At 43.9% G+C, this 27177-nt stretch overlaps 2 protein-coding genes across 3 annotated transcripts in view; one reads left to right on the forward strand and one right to left on the reverse strand.

The window, feature by feature from the left end:
* RDX (radixin) overlaps positions 1–7499 on the forward strand; it is a 39633-nt gene extending 32134 nt beyond the window's left edge. For both annotated transcript variants that reach the window (XM_032181798.1, XM_032181881.1), the window contains 4 exons: positions 1571–1731; positions 2403–2495; positions 3852–4094; positions 5077–7499. In XM_032181798.1, the coding sequence (XP_032037689.1) occupies positions 1571–1731; positions 2403–2495; positions 3852–4094; positions 5077–5241 (662 nt within the window). In that variant the 3' untranslated portion in view covers positions 5242–7499. The remainder of the gene's footprint in view (positions 1–1570; positions 1732–2402; positions 2496–3851; positions 4095–5076) is intronic.
* A 15568-nt stretch (positions 7500–23067) lies between these two features.
* The window catches only part of ZC3H12C (zinc finger CCCH-type containing 12C), a 39222-nt gene continuing 35112 nt past the window's right edge, over positions 23068–27177 (reverse strand). The window contains exons 5-6 of the mRNA XM_032208271.1: positions 26718–26824; positions 23068–25526 (exon numbers count right to left, since the gene is read on the reverse strand). Coding sequence (XP_032064162.1) covers positions 24127–25526; positions 26718–26824 — 1507 coding nt within the window. The 3' untranslated portion in view covers positions 23068–24126. The remainder of the gene's footprint in view (positions 25527–26717; positions 26825–27177) is intronic.

The raw sequence follows: 27177 nt of genomic DNA on the forward strand, positions 1-27177 counted from the left end.
GCACTGCTGTTGATGTAACGGGTGCCCTCTGCACATTCCAGCCCGTGCTTAAATTCATGAGTATGACAGAGCTGCTCTGAGAAAAGGTTAAAACCTTTTCATTCTGTGGGCTTTGTGTTCTGGGTTTTCTGATGATCTGGTGAAATAAGTTTCATGTTTCCTTTATTTAAAAAAAAAATAAATCCCATGTTTGAGTCTAAATTTTAAATGAACAAAAAAGCAATCCTGAGCAGAATGTTCAGCAGGGAAAATGTCAGCTGAAATATTTTTTGTGAAAATATAGACATCAGGGAACCTTGAAAATAAGCAGTGTGTCCAGAGCTACTCTGACTTGGAGGTCACGTTCCAAAGACAGGACATCAGAATTGGTGTTAAGCATATCACAACCATTAATTTTTGGAGAACTTGACGGGAATTATACTGGAGGTTAGAGTTTTTGAGAGCTGTGTTAGTGAAGAAAACTTACAAAGTTTAACTTTGTTCTGAGTGTGTCTGTGTCATTCAGGGATAGGAATCAGGATTTTTTTTTTTTTTGCCTGGAATTGTCTCATTATATTGAGTTAAACAGCATATATTCGACCTTCAAAAAGCAATTCCACGATTCTGAACAAATTATTTTATATTCTGGTAAATTTAATAGGACATCATTTATTTTCCAATACAGTACATAATGGTCATGTGTCCTTAGCCTTCTTTTCCTATATGGACTAGTGTTTATATGAATGGTGCCTTTGTTCTGTAGTTGATAGGGTAGTTAAGTGTTTTCCGTCTTCACTGGAAGACTTTGTCCTTTTGAATAGTATTTTTAAACGTTCATGCATTTTATTTCATCTTGTAAGTACTGCGTTTGTGCAACTCAGCATATTTGTAATGCCGTGCCCCTGATTCTGGCCTTCAAATTTGGGTTATCAGAAAAATCAAAGTTCCCTGTGCAAATCTTCCTTTGAAATTACAGAACTGGTAGGTTGTTGTTTCTTCCTGTTTCTCTTATATCAGGTTTTTGCCCCTTAGCTTGTAATGTCTTGCTAACCAGGCAGCTAGACAACTATTATCCCTTCCTTGATTTAAGGTTTTCCTCTTTGCATCTTTCTGAAGTTGGCTCTATTCTTTGACCTCTCCAGTGGGTCACTTTGGAGGTGCATGCCTAAATTGTCAGTTGCAGTTATTGTTTGAAGCATTTTAATGGAGTAGGTGATTTTCTGGCTTTTTTTATGGCAACAGAATGATTTATTGTGTATAAAAACCTCTCACACAAGTGAGAGGGAGTATACACTTAGTGATAGAACTAAATTAATAAAGATGAGTTGATACTTTTCTGAAACATTGGGCTGTCAGTCAAGTGAGATGAAATATAGCCAACATATGTTTCAAACGGAGAATAAAAATCAGACTTGGAGTGTAGCTCTGGGGAATGCGATAACAACTCTTCTTGGCTTCAGTCAGGCTAACTTGAGGCAGCCTTGTAAATCTTTGTCAGTTTTCTATCTTTGAGTGTTGCGGCTGTTGTCTGTGTTACGTATGAGTAGGAGTTAAGTAACCATGTATTGTCTGCAAACTTTCCCTATGGCAGAGCTAGAGGAACAGACCAGAAGAGCTCTAGAACTGGATCAAGAACGAAAGCGTGCAAAAGAAGAAGCAGAGCGCCTGGAAAAAGAGCGTCGAGCAGCTGAAGAAGCTAAAGCTGCTCTAGCCAAGCAGGCAGCTGATCAAATGAAGAACCAGGAGCAACTAGTAAGAATCTCTAACCCTACGTTAAACAAATGGAAAAATACAGTTGATTTTGGTTACGTCTATTTTGGAAAATGGACAGCTGTGTGAAATGCTCTATGCTTTGTTACAGATTGTTGTGGGACTTAGTATTAAATAATAATAAAACCCTTATGTTAGATTTTGCAGCATTGCCTTATATTCTGTGCTAGATGGCTTCTGTTTGAAGATTTGCACGTACTAACTGAGAGGCACAAATTTCAGGAGAGTATTGAGTATTTTTCAACTATAAAACAGTTAAAAAAAAGTCTGCGAAGTCAGCACACAATGCTGAAGGCAAGGTGTAGCTTGATAGGGCTGAGAATGTGATCCAGAGTCACCAGGTTTTTGGTGGAACCTTTAAAGCTGTACTAAACTGAAACAGTGCCAAATGGTAATTTGTAACTGCAGCTCTTTATTTTCCAACTAGTCTGGAAGTGCAGAAAATACACGTGTGTGTGTATGTATGTATGTATGTCTCTGGACTTATTCCTATCAGGCAAATTACTGATTCTCTCCCTCTGTCATGTATGTTTAAAATTTCTGTTTAGAATAAGCAGAGAAGTGATGGCTAACTGCTGTGATCCAACGTGAAAATAGTCAAAGGCAGAACCAAAATAGTATTGAACTAATTTTCTTGTTTGCTTTTGTTTCAGGCAGCAGAACTTGCTGAATTCACTGCCAAGATTGCACTTCTAGAGGAGGCCAAGAAAAAAAAAGAGGAGGAAGCCTCAGAATGGCAACACAAAGTAATGAGCTCATGCTGTGTGAAGTCAGAACTTCAAAGAAACTGAGGGAGATGAGTGCAGGAATACCAGTGGAAGTCCGTGGGGTTGGGTCTGTTACTCCCTTAGGCTTCAGAGAAGCTTTTCTTAAAGGTTTTTGTTCTCCAGTCTTCTGAAGTCAGTTTATACTTCTATATGTCATCTCTTAGTAGTAGATAGACATAAAAGGGGGGAGGGGGAATTCTCACCACAAAGGTGTGATCAAAGATTTGAAGTGGCTTCTGTATGTGTGGCAATGGAATAGATCGGAGCTTTGTGCTGGAAAAGAAGCACATCAAGAGAGGTATAAAACACTATCGGTGGTGAAAAAGAGGAACCAGAATTAGAACAAAGGTACATCAAATAAAAATTCATTTTAAGATAATATTCTCAGCACTGGTGAGGCCACACCTGGAGTGCTGGGTCCAGTTCTGGGCTCCCCAGTACCAGAGGGACCTGGAGAGAGCCCAAGGCAGGGCCACCAGGATGATGAAGGCACTGGAGCTGTGAGGAGAGGCTGGGAGAGCTGGGGCTGCTCAGCCTGGAAAAGAGGAGGCTCAGGGGGATCTCATCCGTGTCCCTAAATCCCTGACGGGAGGGTGCAGAGAGGCCGGAGCCAGGCTCTGCTCAGTGGTGCCCAGTGCCAGGACAGGAGGCCATGGGCACAGCCGGGCACCCAGGAGGCTCCCTCTGAGCACCAGGCAGCACTGCTGTGCTGGGCGGGTGACGGAGCCCTGGCACAGGCTGCCCAGAGGGGCTGTGGGGTCTCCTCCTTGGGGAGCTCCAAAAGCTGCTTGGGCAGCCTGCTCTGGGTGTCCCTGCTTGGGCAGGGCTGGCACCAGGTGGCCTACAGGCGTCCTTGCCAATCCTTATCACTCTGTGATTCTGTGAAAATATTTCATCACAGTTTGTAATTGACTGTGGATTGTGAATACTAGCTGTATACACAGATTCAGAAAGTAATTGAACAATTTCTTATAAAAGTTCTGGTTGAATATGAAATTCAAGGACATCACCTTTGTTTAGGAAGTCCCTGAGGCTCAAATTTCTGGAGGCTGGAAAAGTTGTAATCAATATATTCCTGCCCTCTCTGACTCTTCTCTCCCTCTTCTATGGCTACTGCTGGAATTGGGTGGACTGAAGGGACCTATAGTAAAGCTGGTTGTAGTCGTACCTCTTTTACCCTGTTTTTCTCTGAGAGCTTTCAGCCTCTAATCTTTTCCCGTGTCATTTATAGAGGCGGTTTCCATGTATCTAAAACCAGCTCAAATATTTATTTCTAAGTTTCTGACTATTTGTAAATCATTTTTAAAGATGCTAAGTGGTGTTTACTTTATTTAGGCTTTTGCAGCCCAGGAGGACTTGGAAAAGACCAAAGAAGAACTGAAATCTGTGATGTCTGCTCCTCCTCCACCTCCTCCCCCACCAGTTATTCCTCCAACAGAGAACGAACACGATGAACATGATGAGAACAATGCTGAAGCCAGTGCAGAACTGTCTTCTGATGGTGTCATGAATCACAGGAGTGAGGAAGAACGGGTAACAGAAACACAGAAAAACGAACGTGTTAAGAAACAACTCCAGGTAATGAAGACTTACAGTTGCATCGACATAATTCAGGCTTTGGGTTTTCATTCTGTATTCGTCAAAAATCTCATTGAAGTTATGAAAACACTCTTACTTATTTTGGTTTATTACTATTTAACCAATATCTTTCATAGTGCTCTAGCAGCAGAAGAAAGGGGAAGGCTGGATGTAAGATTATACTTTATAGCTTAAAAGTATTACTATGTTGTCAGAAGTGCTACTATGTTGGACAGTAAAGATTTCTAGTAATTATTATAATGCCCAGGACACCGAATGCTAAGACATGATGCTTTCCTTTTTAAATTACTGAAATTAAGCAGTATGAACAGATCCTTAATGGTGTTTGGGTTTATTTGCAGTTGTTCAGACTTTGTAAATGCAAAAACTGAAATATGCCCATTTAGGATGAATCTTAATTCCCTGAAAAAGAGCATTTACTTGTAGGCTAGTCTATCTCTAAAAGCATCTCTCAAAGTATAATAATCTAATATCAGTGGTAACAGTTTGCTGAGTTAAGAAATGTCTGCTTGGAAAGGAAATAAATGAGAAGTTGCTTCTTTTTTTGGCAGCAGTATCTTAGTAGTGTGATTCGGTAATTTATCTTTTCTGCTTGAACAGTCACTGACAGAATCAGGGAGATGACTCTGCTGTCTTTAGTCAAGCAGAAATAGAAATAAGATCATTCTGCTGCCTTTTCCTGCTGGTCCCTCTTTTCTTAGATGTTAGGGTATGAGGCCTTCTTTTTAGTTTGATGTTCACCCTTCTGTAAGGAAAGAATCCTGTGCTGCTGCTGCTGCTCTTCTCTTCCTTCTGCAGTCTTTCTGATAGACCTCCCAACTTTAGTTACTGAACATTACAGGAAGTATTTCATTAGTTGGCGTTCAAGAAATTCCAAGCTGCGAAATAGATGTTATCAGAAATTCCAGAGTCATTAAAAAGATTAGTGAAAGCACTCAAATGCAAATATTTTATTCAACAGGCTTTAAGTTCTGAGTTGGCTCAAGCCAGAGACGAAACCAAGAAAACACAAAATGATGTCCTTCATGCTGAGAATGTTAAAGCAGGCCGTGATAAGTACAAGACACTTCGACAAATCCGACAAGGCAATACAAAGCAGCGTATCGATGAGTTTGAAGCAATGTGAGAGCTGTTATTTTGCATATATGTTCCTCGTAAAGCTGAACCACCAACAGAGATAAAAGCAGGGCTTTGCAGATTTGATGGATTGCACCCCACTTTGCCAAAGCACTTAATACCAGTGTGACTACAGTGGTCAGAAGACAAATTTATGGGAAGCTATTCAACAGTAAGGCAGTCTGTCATCCTAACTTCTGCGGGGGGAGGGTGTGGAGAATAATAGCAATTTTTTCCTCCCCATCACGTCTTCAGTTTTATTGTTTTATATTTTTTTTTCTTTGAAAACTGATGTGAAGTATATACTGACTGACAAGTGTACATACTGCTTGAACCTTAAAAAATAGAAAGAATAATGGAGCTGAACCTAAACTGGATAGGTACTATTTCAGTACGATGAAGTTTGAAATCACATTTTCCAATGTAGCTACACCACTAAGAGTTTGATATCACTGACTTTCAGTTTCCTTTTTTTTCTTTTTTTTTTTTCCCCCTCCCAAGTCAAATTCTTTGGTGTTTCATGTCCTGTCATCATTGATGGTTTTCTTTGCCTACCTGTTCACAAAGGTCTGGATGGCAGGTGGTAGTTCCAGGAGATGTTTTTTTAAATGGAACACTACCTGTGGGCAGCACGTGGCTGCGGATAGGCTTGAATAAGTATTGCTTTGCCTAGGTGATTATTTTAGATGCGCAAAATGTTCTAACGCAGCAAAATAAAATAATAATAATAATAAAAAAAAGCTTTGTAAGCTATTTGCTTGTAATTATTTTATTTGCAGTAGGGAGACCTGGACCTTTCTGGCAAGGGAGCATATGAAAACATCAGTCCCAGGGAGGGGACAGTATCCTACCTCACTACTACATACATGATGACTGGTCCTTCAAACACCAGGGAAAAAGCTCTCTTTAAACTGACTGTCACTACTCAGTCATATCACAAATGCTAGGAGCCCTCACTCCTAGGATTTTCTTTGAATTCAAGATGGATTTACAGTGCTAAATGCTATTTAACTGCCTTTTGTTGAGATTAAGTTGTAAAAACATCGTGTGTTTTTTAAAGCTGTAACCTGTCACTGGTATACTATCTTCTGGGAGGGGTGTAGAAGGTGCTGATGAGTTAATTTGGGTTTAGGTTTCCAAATAAAAATGAAAGTTCCCAGAGTTGGAGTAAAAGTATTTGTAGCTTCAGTTTTCATTGAAGCTGTTATTGTAATTGTCATATCTGACGTCAATCATTTAGTCCTTTCTCTCTTGAGAAGGAGACTTGCTTCTTTTTTCATGTGTTTTTCTTTGAGAAACCTGCTTAGAAAATGAACATTAGAGATACCTTCACAGTTAATGTGAGCTGCAGTTGTTCCTTCTGTTGCAGTACCCTAGTAAATATGTACAATGGAAGAACCCTGCTTTCTCTGAGGATGGTTCAGCTCTTTTCTGTTTGATATTATGCACTCATAAATTTACACTTATCTATTAAAATTCGCCATTTTATTAAACATTTTTTTCATGCACAATAGGTTTAATTTTTCTTATGAACAGTCCGACTAAGGCTTTTTTTTTTATTTTGCAGTTAAAGGTTGGCTATGTGGGGTGACATCATGAAAATAAAATAAAGATACATTAATATATTTTTGGTTTGTGGGGCTAAACATATCTCATTAACCTTGAGGACTGATGTGCAGATGGTGTACACGTGCTTCAAGATGCTGCTTGGTGGAAGCTGGTGTTTCTGCTTGCGGTGCATTGTAAGAACAGTTCTTGTTTCACAGGCTTCACACTCTGAAGCACGAGCAAATTTCCGAGGTATTGGAACAGTTTGCCATAGCAGGTGAAACACTGTGCTTCCAAGGAGTTCTTCTTTTTTCTTCCTGGAAAGTGTGCGCTACCGTTGATACATCAGGTTCAGTGTTGGGGAAAAATACCAGTAAAGTTTGCTGTTCATAAATCTACAGTATATAGAATAGGGGTAAATGGATTAGATCCATTTATAAAGCTGTGTGATTTTTTTTCTAAAAACCAGGAACAACCATTTGTACTATGGATTTTCACAATGAACAAAGTGGTAATAGCTGCTGTCACCAGCATTTGGGAACACTTACTGGTGCAGAAGTACTAAGAATACATTTAATGATTACTTGGTGAAGTAATTTTCCACATGCTTTTTCCTTTAGCATCCTGTTTTGTGTTGTACAATTAAGCTACAATTACATCTACTATTTTGGATAACATTCATTGGTTAACAATAAAGAGATACAGTTAATTTCTCCGAGGTCCATTGTTGTTATTTACAGCACATTTTTTTCTGTCACTAAATGCACTGTAGTAGGCTTTTTTCAGAGCAGTGTACAAACGCTGGTAATCAGTCTTTTGTTTCACAGGATGGTCAAATCGAAATTTAAAAATAAATTATTAAATTGTCCGTAGAGAATGGTACTCATGAAATTGCCACAGGCAGCTGGGAGAAAGCAGTGGTGATTGTCGATTCAGAATGGGATTTAAACATCAGAGCATATTGGTTCTTCTGAGCTGAGGGTGGTTTGGCCACATAATGTAAGAACTTTCAATCACTGCCTACATATTGCTTAGCCCCAGGATAAGTGAAATTTAATTTTAAGTCAAAGTCTTAAACAGTAGAACAAACTTTTATGATATTACACATTATTTTAGACAATGCTGTCAAACACATGCATAGCTGTATGTTTTCTGTAATGGCAAGTTTGTAATTTCTCACCCCTCTACTGCGCTAGGAGAAGGGCAGGAGCAGCCCTGCATAAATAAGTATTACGTATACAAATTAATCTGCTGTCACGTAAATGAGGCCTCCTCTCAGGTGACGTTCTGTTCAATTTTGTTACTCTGTATGGTAGAATTATTATCATGAATTAAAACACTTGTACTTGATGCTTTTAACTCTGTGTTTTTAGCTTACACTTCCTTCTTCTTTAAGCCCCTTCTGCTGGAGATTAAGTTGAAGTTTCTCATTTGTTAGCTTCTGCCGTAGGTATGTAACTCAGAGTATTGTGCTTGAAAGGGGAGGTAAGTGTGCTGTGAGTGGTTTCTTTAAACATGCTCTTGAGATGGAGGAAAAAAAGTGTTGCTGTTTAAAGGCCAGACTAACACAATCACTTCGAATGCTTCAGCGTAAAAGAAGAGATTCTGTCTTTTTAAAATAGGTCCCTGTACACATCGAAACTTGGATTTTCTGTTAGTTGGGTCTTCAAGTACGTGTTTCTTAATCCACTTATTTTGCCCAAAATGTAACAAAACTTGTGCCTGCATTTTTAAGCAGAGTTTGGAAGCAGTATTGCACTTTTGCCTTTTTCTTGGAACATGTTCTCCAGGGTTGTTCAGGTTACTTGCTTAACCACCTCTGAGGAGAAAGGACGGCTGTTCTAAACAGAAGACTAAACTTACAAAGATACTTCTCTCTCTCTCTCTCTCTCAGTGACAACATAGAGATTAAAATGATCAGTTAAAAACCTTTTGCTTTTGAAAAGGAACTTCTATCCAAGCATTTTCCATGTCTTCAAGTGTGGATCATCCAAAACATCTTGTTCAAATTAATTTCAAGAACGGGGGTTTTTAACAAAGGTGATGTGTTCCCATGGAATGAGGGGGCTGAGACTGACCTTCATAAGGGTGTTTTCTGGGTAGGGTTGTCAGCACAAGAAAATCAGAAGCTTCCTTTCAAAAGAGCCTGATGCAGTGCTCACTTCTTACTAGAAGCCTTCCCATATGCACAACGTACATAAAGTATCTGGATGATAAGATTTTTTTTTGGAAAATATAGTAAATGTCAATGGATCAACATACAAACTGATACTTTTTTGACACGTCAGAGCAAATTCTTCTAGTTGTGCTTAGAGGTGAGCGGAGCTGCCTCCCGGCTGGGGTGCTGTGCTGCTTTGTCACCTGGGAGCTGGGCAAGGGGCTGGCTCTGGCTGCCGTGGGTGCCCCCCAGGTTAGTGTCTGCCCGCTCTGCCCCCAGGCAGGCCAGGCAGCACCCCTCCTGCCTAGCCTGTTGGTCTGCAAGCAGGTGGGTTTTACACCACGGGGTTGTTGCCCAATTTGGGGACCCTGCCAGCAGCATCTCAGGGCTGGGAGGGGCGGTGTGATAGTGAAAGTTCATGGTGGTAGGGGGCTGTTAGAAAAGAAATGCCACCTGGTGAGGTAGGGTCCTTAACTGGCAGATTTATTGTCAGGGCCTCATCAGTTTGTTCTTACAGCATCCAGAAATTTATTCTGAGCGTTGTGTAGCAGATTCAGCAGCTGGTTCATTAGAAAGCGATGCACTTCTCATTCCACAGAGCTGAGTCCAGATGTGTAGGCGCAGGCCAGCTGATTTGTCTTCTGATTGTTGGAATCTGTCGCTTGCATTCACTTTACTCTCTGCAGATTTGGAGTTGATAAACTTTTTGTTTGAAGTGAGATCAGTGAAACTTTGAGTTGGTTTGCATTTTTTTTTTGCCTTATAAGTAGAGATTGCCAACACTATCAAATATAGATGTCTCAGGTAATGTGAATAAAGAGGATTAAAAGAAAAATAAAAACAAAAACACTTCCCCTCAAAACTCCAAACCCAAACAATCCCGTTTCTGGACAATAAGAGACCACGATACTCGCAGCAGTGCCCGCGGGATTCCACATGTGCAGGGAGCAGAAGCTTATGCCCACATAGCTCATAGTCAGAGAAAGTTAGCAAAGGGAAATGAAACATTTTGACTTGTTGGGGTTCCGTGAGGTGCTTGTATTGGCCTTTGTAAATAACTTGTCAGAGTTTCTGTTCGCAGCAGTAGGCGGTAGGCAGCAGAAGAAACCAGGGGAGATGGAAACACACTTGAAAGGAGGTGCCCTGCTCGGTGCAGATTTTCCTAATGCTCGTGCGCAGAGTTAATGTTCCTTGTGCTCTGGATAAATGGATCAGGTGAAAAGACATCAAGCTCAGAGGTAGGACATCGGTTTTTGGTTTTGCATTGCTTTGTTTTGCTTGTTTATTTTAGAGCATCCTGTTTGCACCAAAGGGCTTGCTGTTACCTGAACATTTAGCTGAAGGCCTTGAGGAGGCCTCTTACTGAATACTGGAAGATCTCGGAGCTCTTTAAAACCAGGTGTACCCAGGCTGCCTGCTGTGTAGCTCATTACATTTCAGCAGGCACCCTCTGCAGTCTGATGGTTTTGCCTTGGAGCCTTTCGACCTCCGCGGTTTTGGCTGCCCCGTTGCCTGTTCCAGCAACGTGAAACCCACGTGGACCCATGTGAGGCAGCGATCTCGTGACGGGCTCTGTGACCACACACACGGAACTCTGCAGGTTCTCATATCAAGTTCACAGCTCCCTGTGGCCTCAGCTTTCACACTTCTTATTCACATCAATTCCTTTTTTATACAGGATTTAACCTTAATCTGCGATTCCAAAGGTTTTCTACAAAGCCGAGCTTCTAGTAAAAGGTTGACTCCATGTCAAATGTTTTCTTAAAATACATCATCATGATGAGTTGAAATAGTCTAGCTTTACTTTCATTTAAACAGCACTTCTGATTAATTAATCTCTATGAATATGGTAATTGCAGTTGTAATGCCAGAGGTTCATTTCCATTGGGGCTGAAGCTGAAAACTTTTCTGCCAAGTGCACTTTGATCGTCAACACAGTAAGTCTGCAATGTGCGGGTAACATCCAGAGTGCATAGGCTGGTAAATCCTGCCCTCCTCTTTGTGACAAGGAATAAATTTATGTTTCAAGTGAGCGGATTCAGTATTTTAGGGATTTGGGATAGGATAGCAAGATTGTTCACGCATCAGAAAAAAAAAAAGAAGCCTTGAGAAATCTTCCTAACATTAATCTGTGCTGCTTCTTTGTTTCCTATTCTTGATAATTTTTCTTCACTTTAATTCATGTTTTAAATTCTTCGATCTCTTCTCTTACAACCAGCGTATCAGGGAACCGTCCTGCTGCTCAAGTACCAGTCACGCTTCTTTGTACCCTTTGAAAACACAGCTCTTGCTCTTTCTCTTCTTTAGCATTTGGGATCCTGCATGGTTGTTTTCAATAAAGCACGCTAACTCATCGTACTGAAATTAGAACTACTGCTGCTGCTTCTTGCAACGATCTCTGGATTAATTTAGGCTACAAGTTTTAATATCAGGCATGCATGGCGAATTATTATATGTCACCTTTTAAAAGTAATACCTATAGTGACTATATAATAATTGCCAGGAGCATTCTGGGGAACAGAAAATGTCAGAAAATAGGTATATTAATACATGCAGAAAATTGGCGAAGATGTGAATCTGTGTTTATACCCACGAGGCTCAACTTTGAGCCTAACCCTAGCCATGCTCACGAGGGAGCACGTGGGAGAGACGTTTCTGTTTGTCTAATTCTGGTCTGTGGCTTCTCTGCGTGGCTGGACCGAGCGAGAGGGGGCTGGAACAGGATGGTTGTGCTTGCTCCAGCAGCTGAACAGCCAGGTGCAATTGCACGGTGCCCTGGCTTTGCTCTTCAACACAGCAGTTGGCAAGGATGTGAAAATCCTAAAAAGAAAATACACGGACTAGCTGACTGTCCCCTGCAGACTGTTACATAAAGGAGTCATGTCTAAGTTTCTGCCTGCCTTCAAACATCATCTATAGGTCACTCGGGTAGAAACTGAAGCTCTCAGTAACATAAGCACTGCTGCCTTTGAGGCGTTACCCAGCTGTTCTTCAGCCCATGTGTTTAAAGAAGCAGTGACAGGTGTGGCTGGGGTAAGAGATCCCTTACCTGCCTGTTCATTCCCATCCTGGACCATGAAAATAAATTCTGGAGAACCTTCTTTCTAGCAGTGACTTCGATACAATCTGTGTGACTTTCTTATAAGCATTTCTCCCAGTCTCTGAACCGGTTCCCACTTCTCACCTTGTCTTAATGCTGTTATTTTGTTTAACTTGCTGGTGTTTCGTGGCATTTATTTTACCTGAAGAATAGATTTCAATTTATATCCTTGCTTGCTTTAATGCAATTAACTTTTGTTTCGGTGTGGATGCAAATTATGCAAGATCTTCATTCCCTGACCTAATTTCTCATTTTAAAACATTGTGGGGTAAAAAAGGTTGAAGCCCCAAGACTTACCGAAAGAAATACTTCATAGTCTACAGAGACAGCTAACACAAAGTGAAAATGAGAGGCAGGCAGCTACGTATGGCAAGGTAACCCTTTTCTCAAACTCACTTTACTGTAGCAAAGTACTTTGGTAAAATTCACTGAGCTTTTAAAGTATTTATTTATTTATTGGCACTTGCTGGATTCTTCAAAGAGCATTGCAGAAAAGAATACCATGTATGTCTTTCTACAGCCATATTTCAGTGGTGGATTATTCTATCCATTTAAGAGTAAAAATGCCTTTTTCTCCCCCAGTGATTTTGTAAAGTTGTGCTTTGCCTAGGTCACTAGAAGTAGCTTTGCAGCCTGTAGATGAACGGGTGAAACTGTTTTCTGAAGAAAAGGTGCTCTGACCTGCATCTGGCTGAACTCGGTTATGTATGTATGAATAAATATATATCACACAGTGCAGATTTCTAACATGGTACATGGCATCAGGCCTTACTACGGCAGTATTAAAATGAAATACACAAGTAGCAACTTCTTTTGTATGAATTTTGCTTGAGTAGGTTTAAAAATAAAGCTTTTTAAAGCTAACAGTGTTTAAAGAATGACTTAAAATGTTACAGCATGCAGAGTGAGTATGCTTCAGTTTTCCCGTGATACCAAAATCAGATTTATTTACCTGTGTATCTGTTTTTATCCTGCAAAAGCCGGTTGTGTCTGGGCATTTACCAGTACCAGGAAGCACTGGTTTCAGTGGTACCTTCCTCATCTACAGTTTCTCTCACTGCCAATCTCCTCCCACGCCCCTTCAGGAATTGCTGCAAGACTTCTAAAACACCAGTAGTGTTTGTACTTCTAAATCGTAACCACACATCTTATTTGCTTGTACTCAGGCCCTGGAAGTTCCCAATTTCCGTGCCAGCAAGTGATTTGTGTGGGAAGTAGGGGCTGCAGCGTCAAATTTGATGTGGTGTTCCTGCGTGTTACGTGCTGCGGTTGTGCTACTAAACATGAAACAGAGGGAACAGAGATTTGAGGGCTTTTTACTTTTAACTAGCAATTCATTCCCCGTGCTTGTTAAACGATGAAGAGAGCCTGGTCATTAAAAGTCTTTTCCTGATTCCTTCTGAATAAAACTGGGGTTTATTAATACTTGCTGATGAAATGTTTCTTTAAAACGATCACAATGAGAGGTTGGCTCTATAATCAATATTTTAAATTCAGTGTTCCTATTCTGTGTGTATTCAGAATATGGTGTGTTTAAGGAAGATCACTGTCAAAAAGGAAAACATTTTTCAAGCCACTTCAACGATGAATTTCCACAAAAAAAAAAAAAAAAGGAAAATAAGCATTTTTTTCGGTATCTTCAAACACAGAAACCCAGCGAACAGCATGTGTGTAATGCTAAAAGGAAGAGATGTCTGAAATAGTATTGGCTGTGATTGAATGTTCTACAAATACGTCCTATATCTCGTGTATTTATCCACAATGCAGCTTATTTCAGCCACCTTTGGAAGCAGTTTTAACAGTCTTACTAACGTCATGCTCAGTCCTCATCTGTGTTGTCTGCATTAGCAAATTAATCCTGTAAAACTATTCCCTGAGTGGGTTTTTAGGGTAGGTGCTTTGTAAGGCTAAAGTTTGCCATCAAAACTCTACTGGTATGTGGAAAAAATAAAAAATAAAAATAAAAAAGTTGACTTGGGCATGCAACAGTTGTTGAACAAAGTTGGCCCTGGTTTTTGTGAGCTGAAATTCAATGAAGGTTCTCCATGTTCTTGGGGAGGGGGGCTCCTGGCTACAGGAAAAACATTTTTCTTGAATCATTCTTTTCTGGTGTTCCCTCATTCTGCTGGCATCTTTGAAACAAAATTCATTCAGACATTATGTTCAGGAATTTGGTACTTCAGAGCAGTTATAGCGAGTGAAGTACGGCTCTTACGATGTTGCTGCATGACTCTATTTATTGCTTTTGTGTAGTGCCTGTGCTAAATCTCCTTGACTTCTCTGTGTCTTTCTGTGCAGGTTACAAAAGTACGATCTCTTGCAGCCCTTAGGATAGGAGCGAGGTAAAGATCAGCAGAAGACCTGGGGTCTGCCAAGGCCTGCATTGCGCTTCTGTAAATCTGGACAGTTCACAGCACTTTAAATTAGGTGCTGCCTGGTCCACGAAGACTTTTCTGCAAGGACCAGGAAGCGCTATTAAAACATTTCAGTAACGCTCGGTTCTCTCTGATCTCTCTAAATCTTTCCTTCGTTGTCTTTTCCTGGGAGAAAAATCCTCTCTTAGAAGTGCTTCAGTTGTTGTTCTCCCCCGTAAAGCAGGACCTGGCAGTAAGCTATCGGCCTTTAACATGCGATGGGACGTGTTAGAGTGAACGGTGGTGCGGCCACTTCGGGGATCTTGAAGGCTTGGACCACAGATGACACAGTGTGGGAAGCCTGCCTCTATCCAGCCTGGGTAAAGCGAGACGAGAGTAGATACTTTCCAAGTTTTATTGGTTTTCTACACAATTTCTAATAGCCTTGATGATACATGAACAATGTCAGGTGACTTTTTTAATGTCAAGCGACCGATTTAGTATGCCTGTACATACATTTCCAGTGTAAGATCCTGTTGCTACCTGCCTTTTTGTACGCTATTAGAACGTGCATACTGTGTATACGTAATGCAATGAGTTGTGCACCCTGCACAAAAAGCCTGAATAAATGGGTTTTAATGTTAACCTGAAGAATCACTATTCTTTTGATGATCAGTCTTGCTAATTGTTAGACTGTGCCATTGTTCATTTCCCTGGGAACTTTCAGTTTGTGGTACGAGTCCATAATGGAGTTTCCACCTGTGTGTTTTGTGCTGCGGTCAGATAAGCTGGGAGAGAGCGGATTTGCAAAGAATGGATCACTCCTGAAGGAGAAGATGGGGACTGATAAATAAGGCACTTGCTAATTAAGCTGATGGACAAGTGAATTATTGGGAATACACCAAACCTTGGAAGCATTTGTGCTGGTCACATTGCCATCATGCACAATGGCTTCCCAGGCTGAGATCCGTGTGGGTCGATCCCTTGGAGGAATTGCCTGAGCCTGTAAAAAGTGTAAAGCACGGGTCTGAAGTTATTGGCCAAACTGCCAAGTGAGGGAGCTGCCCCAGGGCCCACGAGCCTCCTGGTGAGCCTGGACGCTGTCTCGGTACCCGCACCGTGCCTCGTGGAGGCAGCCCGTGGGGGCAGTGCGCGACCTGCACCTTCACCACCAGCTCAAGCAGGACCACCACGCGCACAGCGTTCAGGTTCAGGACCCCAAGAGGGACCTGAAACCCTGCACAGGGGGATTTCAGCCTGTGTTTCACACATTAGGGCCAGCACTGGGGCTTGGGACATGCTTGCCCAGCACTCATCGATTCCTTTAAAACCACTCCTGACGCCTCCCGTTCTCTGTGTGGCCCGTGCTGGCGATAGGGATGTTCTGGGGCTGAGGGGGATCAAGGCACAGCAGCCTCAGGTAGCAGCAGCTTTGTTTCTCAGTTGCCATCTCCTGGAGGGCTGCGGGGAACACTCATGCACATCTCAGCTTTGTTGGCTCTGAATTTCACTGTGAGCCAGATTTAAAGTGTTTCTGCCGTAGCTGCACCTGGGAGCAGCCTCCTTCCTCTAAGTTGTTTACTTCAAGTTCCTGACGGTGAAAGGTAGCGAGGCACTTTCATGCAAATGCATTTCAGTACAGCTGCAAAATGTTCCCGAGGATTTTATTTACCATTATGCTGCCTTTGCCGATCTCTGCCCACAGTGTTTCTTGGCTTCTCTTGTCAGCGTGCAGGTTCCCTGGTGGATGTGCTGCAGGCAGGGAGTTGTGCAAGATGACGTGTAATATATTTGTAAGAGCTTGATTTAAAAAAAAAAAAAAAAAAAAAAAAAAAAAGTGATTTTGACATAATGAAAGCTTTGGGCTATTACTGCTGCCAATGGCTTTGTTTGAAACGTGGCAGCTCTGCCACAGCCCTAGAGGCTGCCTGTTTGCCAAGGGCCGGCAGGGCTGGTGGCTACAGATTTACAAGGTGAAAATGGTGCCACAGGATGTTCCCTGCTCATCCCTGTGGGGTGAGGATTTTGCCCCAGTGAGGATTTTGCTATTGAATTTAGCAGACTGGAGGTTGCCCCTCGATGCGGGTCTGTCCGAAGTGCCTTTGCAGCAGAGCTGTGTGATGAAAAACACTGCGTGTTGGTGAGGGGGTGCCCTGCGTGGACACACCCCACCATGCATGAGCACTGCCTGCTCTGCACAGCCCAGCACAGCCTCACCTAAAGCCGTGTTCTCCCTCTGTCTGCAGTCCCAGAGCTGCAGTTTCATCTGCAGTTTCAGAGCTGCTGCCTCCATGCTCGGCCTGGGCAGGGCAGCAGCAGCAGCCTGCATCCATCCCTATTCCTGTATCATGTCCCAGTCTCTCTGCAGGACAGTTCCCATCTCCCACACCAGCCCCCTGTGCCATTATCGCTCCTCCGGGCCCTCGGTATCAGGTCACCGAGCGCCGGGCCGCGATCGGGGGATCTCTGCAACGCGAGCCCGCCTGACGCGGAGCAGCCGCCAGGCTTGCGCCGATCGCCATCTCCTCACCCCCTGCTCCTGTTGCTCGCGCTTCAGCAGCTCATGTAAATTAATCGCGGCGTTTAATTTCCTCCCGACCCACCTGCTGCTCTTGGCAGGCTCCTTTGTGGAGCGGGGGGGGGGAAGCAAAAGGCCAGCCCTGGCTTTGGGGGCTGTTAATGGGACGCCAGCTCCGTGGCTGTGGGGCCTGGGGGTGGCGCAGGGACACGGGGCCTCTGTCTAACCTCTGCCACAACGCCTGTGTGGAGCACAGACCTTTCTGAAGCAGATGATCCCTCACCCATCTCTCCAAGCTCCTGTGAAGCTGGAGGACGCTGCTCAGTGTGGCACCAGCGGGGTTTTTGTGTGTGTGGGCACAGCCCCACGGGGAGCGTCCCCGTGTGGGCCTACGCGAGCCGTGCTGTGGCTCCACCGTCTGAGGCACTGCCAGCTGGCTTCAGGACAGGCAACAGAGACACCGTAAGGACACTTCAACCGGCATCAGGAGCTATCTGAGAGATGAGGCTGACCCCCAGCTCCCCACAGCTCCTTTCAGGCAGTTGCAGAGAGCAATGAGGCCTCCCCTGAGCCTCCTCTTCCCCAGACCAAACACCCCCAGCCGCTCTTCACAGGACTTGTTCCCTAAACCCCTCACTGGCTTCACTGCCCTTTGGACATGAATGTCCCTGATTCCTGCAAACAAAAGACCTCTGGGTCTATTGTGTGGAGACACAAAGGAATTGATTTAGAGAACGACTTCAAACACGTGGCCAAGCCACCGGCCAGTGCTGCACCGCTCAAGTACACGGCCAAGGTGACCTGGCCTTGGGTCATAAGCTGTCTCCTCCACCCACTGGAGGTGAAATTCACCTCCACCCAGCCCTCTGCTGCCACGCACTCTGCTGGACCTGCAAGTGTTGGTTTGCTGGAAAGCAGTGGTGGGAAGTCAAGAAACCCTGGTTTAGCCCATGGGGCACCCACCCGGTGCAGAGCAGCCGGTAGTGCCCTGTTGAAGGAGCTGTGAGCACCCAGGACAGCCCTGCCCCATCCCATCCTGGTTTCAGACAACAGCAAGATCAAGGTGTTTGCCGTCTAGCAGCAGCTCAGGGAAAAAAAAAAAAACAAATCTGTATAGGGTAAAAGGGCAAAACCCTGGGGAGGTTGTGAGGTGGATCAGGAGCCAGGTGAGCACCCAAAGAGTGCTTTCCCCCCACCTTGTATAGCATTAAAATGGCAGGGATGGAGGGGAGGGGAATAAATCAGGCTTTTTCATCACAAAATGCTGGTTCTGCCCAGACAGAAACATCAAAGGCACCTTCCCAGTTCCACTCCAGTGCCCCTGTTTGCCTTGAAAGGAGGCGAAGCCACGCGCTGTGCTCAGCCCGGGTGCAGTAACACAGCTGATGCACACAGCTGTGCAGAGCATCCCATCAGGCACGTTACCCATGCTCACAACTCATTTTGGGCAATGCTGCCTCATTTCTCAGGCCAACTCCATCTGCATTCACCTCAGCCCTGCCGGGCTCCTTGCCCCAGGGCTGGCAGGACTCTGTGCACTCACTGCTAACTTCTATGCTGCTCGAGGTTTTTATTTTATGAAACAAAACCAGCCCATCAGTGAGGAAAATGAATCTTTATTGTTTTCTCTAAAAGCAGAATTCGAGGTACATGTTTCTTTTTTTCTTTTTTTTTGTATGGTTTAGACGGTGGCTTTAAGGTGTGAATTGTCACCTCACATAAGCAACACAGAACAACCAGTGGAGGAACGACGAGCAAGTTTGACAATTGCTTTATCACGTAGTCCAAACATGACTTTTAACTAACGCTTTTGCCAGAGCTGGCTTCAGGACAACATTAAAATCTCGCCTACTCAGTACAAGTACAGTCATAATGAGGGGAAAAAGAACTACAAAACACAATTATTGCTGCTGTATCTGCATTTCTGTTTCCTTGCACGATGTTCTGTAATATGCTGGTAAAACATTTCTTAAATACCAGTATAATTAAGCATTTTTCATATAATGTAACCAACCAGCCAACCTCACTTGTTAAATGAGACTTCATCTGAGCACGATGACAACAAAAAGGCTGCCTTACAAAAATGGAGAGGTTTTTAGGAGGTGTGATTGTTACACCTTTGAGACAGTGAGGATGAGATGTGCAGAAATGCCTGAACAGATTTTGTTTTCTGCGTGCTTTCAGTGCTGGCAGCAGCAGTGAGCCCTCACCTCTGCAGGGCAGCAGGCTGCTCCCAGCTGGTCCCGACGTGCTCAAGGCCCTGACTCCTCCAGCACTTGCACACATGCCCACCTTGATTCGTGCCTTCTCCAATTCCACCAAAAGCAGCCAGTGCACGCATTTGTGCTGAAGTCAGGCGTGTGCGTAAGCACTCAGGAGACGGGGCCCTAAATGACAGCTAAAGCTGGGCGAGGGGAGGGGACCTACTGCAGCCATTTACACTTCAGAGGTGAACGGGTAGGCAGAGGGATAAACAACTCGAGCACGCATTGTGCCCATCCCTTGAGACCTGAAAACGGAAGATGGAAAATGATTTGCAGCACACTCACGGCTATTAACAGCTCGGTGCATTCGGCAGTGCCTGCATAAACAGCTCCTGTATGTCACAGGCACCAGCGTACTGCTGCACGGAAAACCCAGCGTGCAGGGGTCGGATCCACCCGCGTGGAGATGTTCTGCGGGTGATAGATCACGACTCCACCAGCTCCTGGTGAAGCCTGAAGACATCCATGAACGATATGAAACGTATGCTGCAACATCTGAAGGTGAAGTCTGAACACACCTCGCGTTATCTACCAAAAGGTCAGCTGGAACAACCATTTCATCACACAGATGGTTTGGGGATTAGTTACAGGGTCAGTCCGAACAATGCACACACACACATCGACCTGCAACAAAATTCTTGGACTAAACTTCTCTATAACTTACAAAGTATATAAAATGCATGATTTGACATTTAAAAAACCTCAGCCCTTTTGTAAGAAAACAAAACAAGGCCATAGGGATTTGTTTTGTTTTGAGCTTTAATCTGTTGTTTTTTTCAACAGCTTAAGTTCCTAGGCTAAATAAAAAATATAAACGGCACTCCACCACGGCCTTATAATGCAAGGAATAAATTAGCAAGAGTCACACTGTAAATCAAAATAAATAATTTCTAAATTACTTTTATTAAAAAATGGTCTCTTTAATTGCACAGTATTTTAATTTCTCAGTAGCAATGCAAAGTCAGTTGGGTGTTGTATTGTTCTAAACGCTTTAGACAGTACGGAAAGCATCGTCTCGCTTTTTTTCCTTTTCAAGCTTCACACGTCAAAAATGTCAAAGTTGGTCAAACCAGCAACTGATGGGACTGACACGGGTTTTGGTAGCCTCGCGAGGTGCTGCGGCACCTCTCCCCCGGCACTGCGTCCTCCCGCTGTCACCCCGCGGGGACAGGAGCCGCCGGCTCCCCGCTCCAAGTGAGGTACTCCGGTTTGCACCGACGGGTTTGGTATTTTTGGAGAAGTGTTCACCAGTAGCTACTACTTTCACAGCAGAAGGTCGGCAACGAGTCAGTGACAGTCCGCGTACTCGAAGGCTGCAAAAGTCCCCTTCATGGGCATCCCCAGGCTGGCACTCCTCCTTTTTGGGGTGTTCCACGAACACGGCAGCCCTGTGGCTCTCCCCGGAGCTGTTCTGCAGCGGAGCCCCGAGCTACAGTTCAGACATAGCACGGACAACGGGACACCTGAAAGGATGTGGCCTTACCTCAGAGCATTAGCGGTAGTTGGCAAGTGAGTTTAAGGTATTAAAAAACAAAACAACCAAACAACAATGTGACATTTCAGGATTTTTTTTTAAAAAAGACATCTTAGTGATTAACACTGTCGCAGCCCGGGCACGTTGAGCTCTAAGTCAGGTATCCACGGGGCATTTTAGGAACTCTAAATATTGGCAACACACTTTGTATACAAAACTGCTGTGGGCAGACGCCAAATGTCAACGTGCGCTCAAAACACCGTGTATCTACACACCATTACTGAGGGAGCTATGATGGCTTGCATTGTATTTAAAAATACGGAGTTTCTGCTAAGTATCAAAACAACTCTTGAGTAGTGAAGACAAGGGTAAGCGCTGCCCTGTTTTTAGGGGTGGGACAGGGCTAGCTGTGCTTTATTCTCTGTAACCCCAGCACTTGCAGCAAAGACAACGTTACCGAGCCACCTTTTGCTGTTTAAGATGCTGCGGTTCAGTTATTTGCATCAACACAACCACACCGCCAGGCGCAGTACTGAGCAGTACCACCGTGGTCATGCCTAGCACTGGTTTCCTCTCCACAGGGTGTGAAATACACAGACCGATCTCCTTCTCGAGGGGGAGGTTGCACACACCTCCTCCTTCCCTCTGCTACTCACATCAACAACAAAGGAAACACCACGGCCAACGCTTTGTCCACTGCACGTTTCCTTTACCCAAGGGCCTAAGGGGACCTAGCACATCATTGCACAACACTGAGAACCACCGAATATCCCCCGTTCTTCTACTTTTAAAGCATTTTCAGTGCTTCAGCACAAAGCACACAACGTACGGTAAGGATTCCCCACCCAGCACCACGCTTCTTGGCACGGCGGCGCTGCTTGGAGCCTTCTGAGGCTCGTGTGATGGGCAGGAGATGAAACGCCTCGATTACACGCACACGCTTCTGTTGGCCTTCAAGGAATTCATCTTTTGGCAGAAGGGAATTCCTACATAAGAATGAATGTAGAAACTCACCAAAAACACAAACACAGGAACTGCAGTACTAAAGCAGCTGCACCTACACTACGGTGTAGTACTTCAGTGTAATTCAGTTTTTAAAAAATCTTAGAGTACGACTGAGACGAGACCCATTTACCACTCCAAACCTCAGTGCGAGCGCTGCATCAGCCTCTAGGTTCAGACAAGCTCTATGGACAGCGACCCACCACACCACGGGACAAACTACTGCCAAGCAGACAACTCAGGCTAATTATGTACAGCACCTCCTGTATTGTCACAGGGACAGGCGAATGCAGACCCCAGGCCAAATCAGCAGTAAAAGCTGTCTGGAACACTACTTCCTGAATTAGTTTGCTGAACACGGTTCAGATTATTGGATATGTCTATAAGCACAATGCTCTTTAGAAGCATTTACTGTATACCCAAATCCTACTCGCCGCAACACATGGTGTCGCGCAAGTAGTGAAAATGTCTTCGTATTCAAAGGTGCTTGGACATCATTTTCAGGCAGCATTTTACCTTTATTTTAGTGAGTTTACACTACAAAGATTTTAGAAGGAAGAAGATGCCAATAGTTTCTTTCTTTCTTTCTTTCTTTCTTTTTCTTTTTAATATGTGAAATTGAGACAGACACCTAAATAAATATCTATTTTTACTCACCTAACTCTATTCTATGTCTGAAAACTCTAATTTTCCAATAAGGGATAAAATGTTGCCCAAAAGACTATAGTTATACGTTTGTGTTTCTACTAAATCTACAAATCAAAATAGTTCTCAGTTAAAAAGATACAATTTGTATCAACAGTAAAAGGTACTTTCTGGTTCTTCAGGGCCTTTAAATTCCAGCAAGTGTACCAAAATTATCAGCAGTAAACTAGTGGTTTTGTAACACTGAAAAACATTACAATGGATGGAAACCTAAAACTGTAGGTAACTGACTATGTCACGTTAAGTACAACTGACATCAATTGCAAGATCTATTTCTATTTTATATATATATATATATATATAAAAGCTTATGAGGTGCTAGTAAAACCCATGACTTTAACCAGAAATATCCCTTACTAGTACTAAAACAGACTTGTTTTATCTGTTTCTAAAACTCTACACTATTTGTGGCAAGAATCAGGCCTCCATGATGCAACAGGCCAAGGACTAACCTCAGGAACACGTACAGCCTCTTCTCTCCCCGCGACCCTCCCTCCCCAACCGAAACAGAAAAGACAAAAAGTTTAAGTTATTATTTTGAGCTACAATATCATTACCATAGTGCAGTTAATAAACGTTGCATATCCTCAACACACAAACCCTTTTCAGGCCAGCCTTGATAAATAGCAAGAAAAAAAAAAAACAAAAAAAAACCAGTATCTTAAATACAAAACTTGCATTGAGATAATTAAATTCATTTAAAAACAGGTAAATATTTTATGAAAAGCGTATTTTATCCAGTACACTGGTGCAGCAATACAAAGAAAAACACATAAAACAACTAAACAGAACCCTACGAGATTTCAGGCCCCTTTCTACTGACCAGGAGTACAGGAAGCTGGAAAACAGCACGTGGGAATTGAAACCAGGTGGCCTGTTTCTAGGAGGTACTGAGTGTTTGCAGTTTGTGGCAGGTTCAAAGGGGGCTGCAAATTCTCAGCACCTTTGAAAATCAGGCAGTAAGGCTTTCCACCTTATCCATAAATTAGTAAAAAATAAAAATAATAATAAAAAAATTGTCCTCTGATTGCATTTGATCTTACTAATCAACTGCATCAACAAAACATGTAGCTACTTAAACAAAACAAAGAGCAATGAAAAGTGCCATACTATAAATTACTAATATATCGTTACCCATTTCACCGTTAACTGGTAACTCAATTATTCGTTTAAAAAATAAAGTCAGTGCTGTAGTAAATCTTTGTTTCCTATAAATATGATTATAGCACAGAAAAAAAAGCCCACAAAAAACAAACAAACAAACAAACACGGTGTTGTAAAAAGTTCAAAAACTTGGCTTGAAAATTGTCTGCTGGAAGAAGCAAAATCCTCTCTCTGCAGGTCGTTTTGACACCACGCAGCCCAAGGACAAACATCCAGCAAGTTAAAAAACAAAACCGAAAGTCGCAACAACATGTAACAAGGATAGAAAGTGCTGCATATAAACCCCTGATGCACCAAAGATTATAACCAGAGACGACAGATTTTTTTTTTCATATATATATATATATATATATTAATTTAAACTGGAGCATCCTCCAGCCATGAAAATAGCCATTTAAAAAATTTTCGAACTAGAACACAAAACATACCAGGTCCTTCGGATGCACGGGGCTATACATACAGACTCCATGATACAGCATTTCACATAAATGGATTACTATTATAACCTCCTTGCTGAGAAGGAGATCCCAAATGCTATTGTAGCAAACCTCCCTCAGCATTAGAGCTGAGCTGAAAAACTACTAGACACCACAAAGATGCATCATCTCTCAATAACCTAGCTGAGACTTCTCCACTAAGATGGCTGCGGCGAGCTGCTGCGCGTCCGTCACGTGAGGGTTCTTCTTCATGACGATCCTCACCAGGTCGGGGGGGAAGATGTTGCACAGGTTTATGTAAACCTTCTCCCTGGTGTCTTGGTGCCTCGGGGGGTCTTGAGGGATCCCGCAGTAGGGTACGCGCCAGGCCTGGTCCTGCTGTTCGGGCAGGCTTTGGAAGGCAAACTGCTCGTAGCAGGGCTGCGTGGGGTTGCTGGGCAAGGAGTAGGTCTGGCGGTAGCCGTAGGCATCGACCCCGTAGCTCTGCCTGTCCCAGCTTCCAAGCCCGTCCTGGCCAGCGAAAGGCTTCCTGTGTCTCAGCGGAGAGCTGTCGTACAAACGCGAGTCCGAAATGCTGTCGATTCGGGTGGACACGAGGGCTCTCCCCAGGTGCATGGCCTTGGAGTGCGGCGAGCTCTGCGAGGCCGGGTAGTCGCTGGGGCAGCTGGAGCGAGCACCCACGGCGGGGTGCTGCAGGTGCACAGCCATGTACGGGATCGGAGGTTTGTGGTGGTGCTTTGGTTCTTCGTGGCTGTAGCTCTGCACTCGGGCTAGAGGCTCGTGGTAGCTCTGCAAGAAGGGCTGGGAGTTAAGGCGGCCGTGGGGGTGCATGTGCTGGCACTTCAGGTTCTCCTCCAGCTGCGGGTCGGGCGAACTCATGTAGGAGCGGTCGCTGTACCCCACGTAGGAGTCGCTGCTGCCACAACTGACGCTCCCCTCGCTGCTGCAGTCAGAAGCCACGGAGCTGATCCTGTAATCAGTGTCCAAGGAGAAGCGCCTCTCGGGACTCCGTGGACCAGATATACTCAGATTCGAATACGCATTCAGCATGGAGTAGTACCCTACGTCCACGGGAGACTCACATTTTGGATACTGGTCGTAAGGCATTGGCGTTCCGTGATTTTTGGTTGCCATCATCACCGTAGGAGGATATTGTCCCTGTGGTCGTTGATCCTGAGGTGGGAAATGAACTCCGGATGGAAGGCCGTTGGTTAAAGGTGCAGTGCTTTGGGGTTTTGCAGCAGAGGAACTTGGTATGCTAACTAAGGAAGGTACAGACCTGGTTTCCAATTTGTTTTTGGTGGGAAGCTTTTCCTCCAAGTCTTGGTAGACTTGAGTCCTTATACTAGGATCCGACTGCCTCTTCGGAGTGGCACGCTTAAGCTCAGAAGTGCCATCACTCTTAGTACTACAGGGAACACTATTGCTTTTTACCAGTCCTCCTTCACTTGTAGTTTTGGCAGCTGTGCTTCGAGACATGGCACGAAGCTCATCAGCTACAGATCGCTGAGGCTGATTTCCTCTTTCTGGATGATAGTATTTGCACTTGTGTCCATAGGTACATTTCTTCCCTGTTAACACAAACATAATGAGATTAAGAACATGATGTAATATCTGTTAACTGTTAAACAATGAAAGTGCCTCTCATTTAAAGTTTTGCTGACAATTTGAAAGATTGATCAGAGCACCTCTTCTATGAAGACAGATAGAGGGAGTTGGGGTGTTCAGCCTGGAGATGAGGGCTCCAGGGAGACCTTACAGCGCCCTGCCAGTACCTAAAGGGGGCTACAGGAAAGCCGGGGAGGGACTTTCTATTAGGAAGTGGAGTGATAGGACAAAGGGGAATGGCTTTCAACTAAAAGAGGGTAGGTTTGGATTAGATATAAGGAAGAAATTCTTCACTCAGAGGGTGGTGAGGCCCTGGCACAGGCTGCCCAGAGAAGCTGTGGATGCCCCATCCCTGGAGGTGCTCAAGGCCAGGCTGGATGGGGCTTTGGGCAACCTGGACTGGTGGGAGGTGTCCCTGCCCATGGCAGGGGGTTGGAATTTGATGATCTTTAAGGTCCCTTCCAATCCAAACCTTTCTATGTTTCTAAAGAGATCTTGCAAATGGTTTTGTGTGACACGGTGAGATCTAGGATCTCCTTTCTTGTATTGTCAGTAGAAGAGGCAGTGGTAATGTGCTGAAGCAACTGCTCTAGGAACACAGACCAACACCACCAGCAGCATTTTGAGCTGAACACGATGCCATCTGTGTGTATGCACACACTTGCTGTATTGTGCTAAGGAGATACACAAGTGGGAAACTTAACATGAAAATCATAGTCATAAGAGCAGCAAATGTTCAGCTCAGTCAAGATGCTGGTGTGCCTGTAAGGAAGGTGAGTAGCTAAAAGTCAGGCAGCTTGATCCATTTTCTGGCAGAAAACTTAGATGTGCTATAGACAAAGCACATTACAAAATGGCTTTCTGGAGCCTGAAGAATTTAGGTGATGTTTTGGATCTCTTCCTACCAATGATCAATGAAATTACTCCTTTAGTTCAACTGGTACACAGAAATGTTCTTTAGCTAGCACATGAAAAAAAAAATCACTTTGGTCTCCACTAACTCCAGTGCTCAGCTTTTCAAACATTCTCAGGCTAAGACAATAATGTAAGAACTTCTGTCTAAAAGTTTTATTTTTGGCAGCATTAAAGTAAAGCAGGAGTTCAGTCCTGAGTCCCAGCAGTACAGAAAGCTCATGGATAGAAGAACAAATTACCATATGGACAAGGTTGCTTCTTATGTTCTGGCACAATAGGCTTCTTCCTAAGAAAATTGTCCAGACTTGGGCCATGGCGGCCAAGAGGATCATCAGGAGGCATAAATCTATAAAGCAACAAAAAAGTGTTACAGAAGCAAATGCCTTTTTATATTCCTCATGCAATGACCAAGAACCTCATGACTGTGTCCCACGCCGTAAGCTGCCATGCTATCATCTTTAAGCCTGGGTACTTTCAGAGCTGCTTTGAAATCAGCTGCAGCTCTTGATGTCCCTGTCCTGCAGCGATGCAAGGCCACCTTTCTGCTGCAGGTACTACCTGAGAGACCAGTCATACAAACAGACTGTGGACACCCCTCGTTGGCTTCAGGCACCTCTAGCCTGGCCCAGCTGACTGCTCTGCAGCAGGGCAGGGCTGCTCACAACCCATTCCTAAACCAGTGGAAGGGAAGCAATTTCC

This window comes from Aythya fuligula, chromosome 1 (genome assembly GCF_009819795.1).
Source record: "Aythya fuligula isolate bAytFul2 chromosome 1, bAytFul2.pri, whole genome shotgun sequence".
Taxonomy (NCBI): domain Eukaryota; kingdom Metazoa; phylum Chordata; class Aves; order Anseriformes; family Anatidae; genus Aythya; species Aythya fuligula.